The sequence below is a fragment of the Penaeus japonicus genome, unplaced genomic scaffold (genome assembly GCF_977035675.1).
Source record: "Penaeus japonicus unplaced genomic scaffold, GWHDUDI00000001_assembly GWHDUDI00000001, whole genome shotgun sequence".
Lineage (NCBI taxonomy): Eukaryota > Metazoa > Arthropoda > Malacostraca > Decapoda > Penaeidae > Penaeus > Penaeus japonicus.
The window spans coordinates 45,022,541-45,025,040 of record NW_028234403.1 but is presented as its reverse complement, the minus strand read 5'-3'; the positions used below and the strand labels follow the sequence as shown (position 1 = coordinate 45,025,040).

Sequence of the window (2,500 nt, the reverse complement as noted above, 5' to 3'; positions counted from 1 at the left end):
TATGTCTTCAAAAGACTTCCTATACGTGTCTAAAATATGGGGGGAATATACATTTTCAAGCCTCTCCAGTTTTCCAACAAAAGGGGAAACCAATGTCAAACTGCCTCGAGCGTTTGACATGTATGACCTCGGGGCCATACATGATATTACCGCCACAAAGCTGTATACACTAATCTTGAAAACCGTGACCAATGAGTTAAGATATGATACCAGGTTGTACGTCCAAACACATTACAATGTTTACTATTAGTACATCAATTATCACAAAATCTGAATCTGATCTAGGGTAATTTTACCTTGAGGCCCTTCTCCAAGATCTCCTCAGCCTTGGGTCCTCGCACAGTGCAGTGGACAGCAATCTTCTCGTTTCTTCTGATACCGAAGGAACGCACAGTGTACCGGGCTTTGGAGAACACGGGTTTTTGACCAGTCAGAGACTCCAGCACCTACAATAAAATATAACTGGTAAACAATTTCATCTTGGGAGAGAGGGGGATAGGAATAATACCACCATCATTTGCAAAAGGTACTTGAAAGTCATAACATTTTCTAATATTTGACAATACTAATTTTAAAGAATAATATCTTACATTCTCACCAGCTCTAAAATACTAGCCATTATCAAAAAACTATTACTATAAAGCCCAAGGTTTAATTAACTTGTTACTCACATCTTTGCCTCATTCTCATAAAAATTTATGAGCCTGAATAGCCTTAAATTCCATGGTGCATTATCGAATTTAAGATCAATTTACCAGAAATTAATAGATATATTTACACTTTGTTAATTTTTTCTTTGAACTTTCAAATCTCTTCTCCAAATGTCTTAACTAATATTCACCATGTATGGAGTAAAAATGCATAAACGAGTTCAATACAACTCACCAACCTAGAACAAAAATTAAGTACTAACCATGACCACTGTTGATAAACTTCGCTGGTCTAATGGGAAGCGGTGTATCACAGTCATGGATGAAAACAAAAAAAGTCAAGTCCCACCTTAGCAGCACGAGTAAGCTTGTCACCAGACTCTCCAACGCAGATGTTGAGACAAAGTTTACTGACGTGAACGTCACGCATGACGTTCTTTGATTTTTCAACCGACACCATGCTGCCTGTAAATTAAATTTGTATTAATATAGACAATATGCTTCAAGAAAGCTTTTTATTCTTTGTGAAAAACTAAATAAATTTGTTGGAGAGGGACTGACAATGGATAGACGACTAATCACTGCTAATTTTCTCTCCTGTTAATCTTGCATATTTTATGTTCTACTGAAATACTGAAAATCAGCAAATGAACATAATATGCACTTACTATAATATATAGAGTAAAACAACCTGGCATAAGAAATATTCCCGAACAGGTTCTTGTTTCTTAATTATTTATCATTTTCCTGTTTCTGCTTGACATTCTTTTACCTGCAAATACCTGCATCTTACAAATCAAATACTAGAACTCAAACAATAATCAATGCAAGGCAATGGGCTAGCAATTACAGAATACAGTATTGGTAATGGATTAACAAACAGCTAACTGCCTTAAGAGGAAAGGCAAAGAGAGGAAAGGAGATGACCAAGACAAAGTGAAAGAGCGAGAAAGATTTATTCATGAAAATTATGGGTAAGCAAATGTGGTGCTTAGGTTTTGCAGTGAAATGTTTAAAGTAAGTTTCTCTTAAAAATCCCATCAAGCATTATATCCATTTCCACATGTGGAGGCGCATCACACGAGCATTCTTCCAATCCCTAATCTGTGGTAATCCCTAATATATAAAAAGACGAGTTCTAATTTTGGAGACCTAGATATTGTTAGTACCTATCATTCGGACTAAACAGATTCGGTAACTATCACAGCTGAGTGCGGGATCTGCATTTAACTGGTTGTGAAAATAAAGGTAATATATATATATATACATTTAGATTATATAAAATCTTACTAACTGTATACAATATTCCATTATTCTAACTTTGGTTTACACATTTTTACACCATTTGAGCAATGGTTAGGGTCTCTTGCTTTCATGTATATGCTATCATTTTGCAAACCACAAAAAATTCCAAATATTTTTATGCCTTCAAAAAATTGTTGGCCAGCAGAAATGAATATGGCTACAACAAATACCATCTGACCATTTCTTGAAACAGCAGGTTTCAATTTCAGTGATGCATCTTTTCTCCAAGACTAGTCAATTATAGAAAAATGAATTTTCTCACCAAGTTACCAAAAAGTTGAGATCAAGATTTGCTATTATCGCACTTCATAGTGTCACTTGCTGTTGTCAATCACAAGGAGAGGTACTGAAGTATGGACATGCCTCCAACCTATTACAAGGTGGTGTCATGACATACATTGTGTAGCGAGTCTTGAATGATCCAGTCTCTAGTAAGCACTATCTTTATAGTGTGATGGCACACAGCAGGTTGCTGACCTCTAGCTCTCAAGTACCACTGATGAAGGATGTGCAAGCTGAACAAGAGGAAGGAGTCTCAAACAATG

The 2,500-nt window shown here is 35.9% G+C and overlaps 1 protein-coding gene across 2 annotated transcripts in view; it reads right to left on the bottom strand.

Moving 5' to 3' along the window:
* The window catches only part of RpL11 (ribosomal protein L11), a 5,870-nt gene that overhangs the window by 1,183 nt on the left and 2,187 nt on the right, over positions 1 to 2,500 (bottom strand). For both annotated transcript variants that reach the window (XM_043027109.2, XM_043027110.2), the window contains exons 2-3: positions 1,000 to 1,115; positions 297 to 446 (exon numbers count right to left, since the gene is read on the bottom strand). In XM_043027109.2, the coding sequence (XP_042883043.1) occupies positions 297 to 446; positions 1,000 to 1,110 (261 nt within the window). In that variant the 5' untranslated portion in view covers positions 1,111 to 1,115. The remainder of the gene's footprint in view (positions 1 to 296; positions 447 to 999; positions 1,116 to 2,500) is intronic.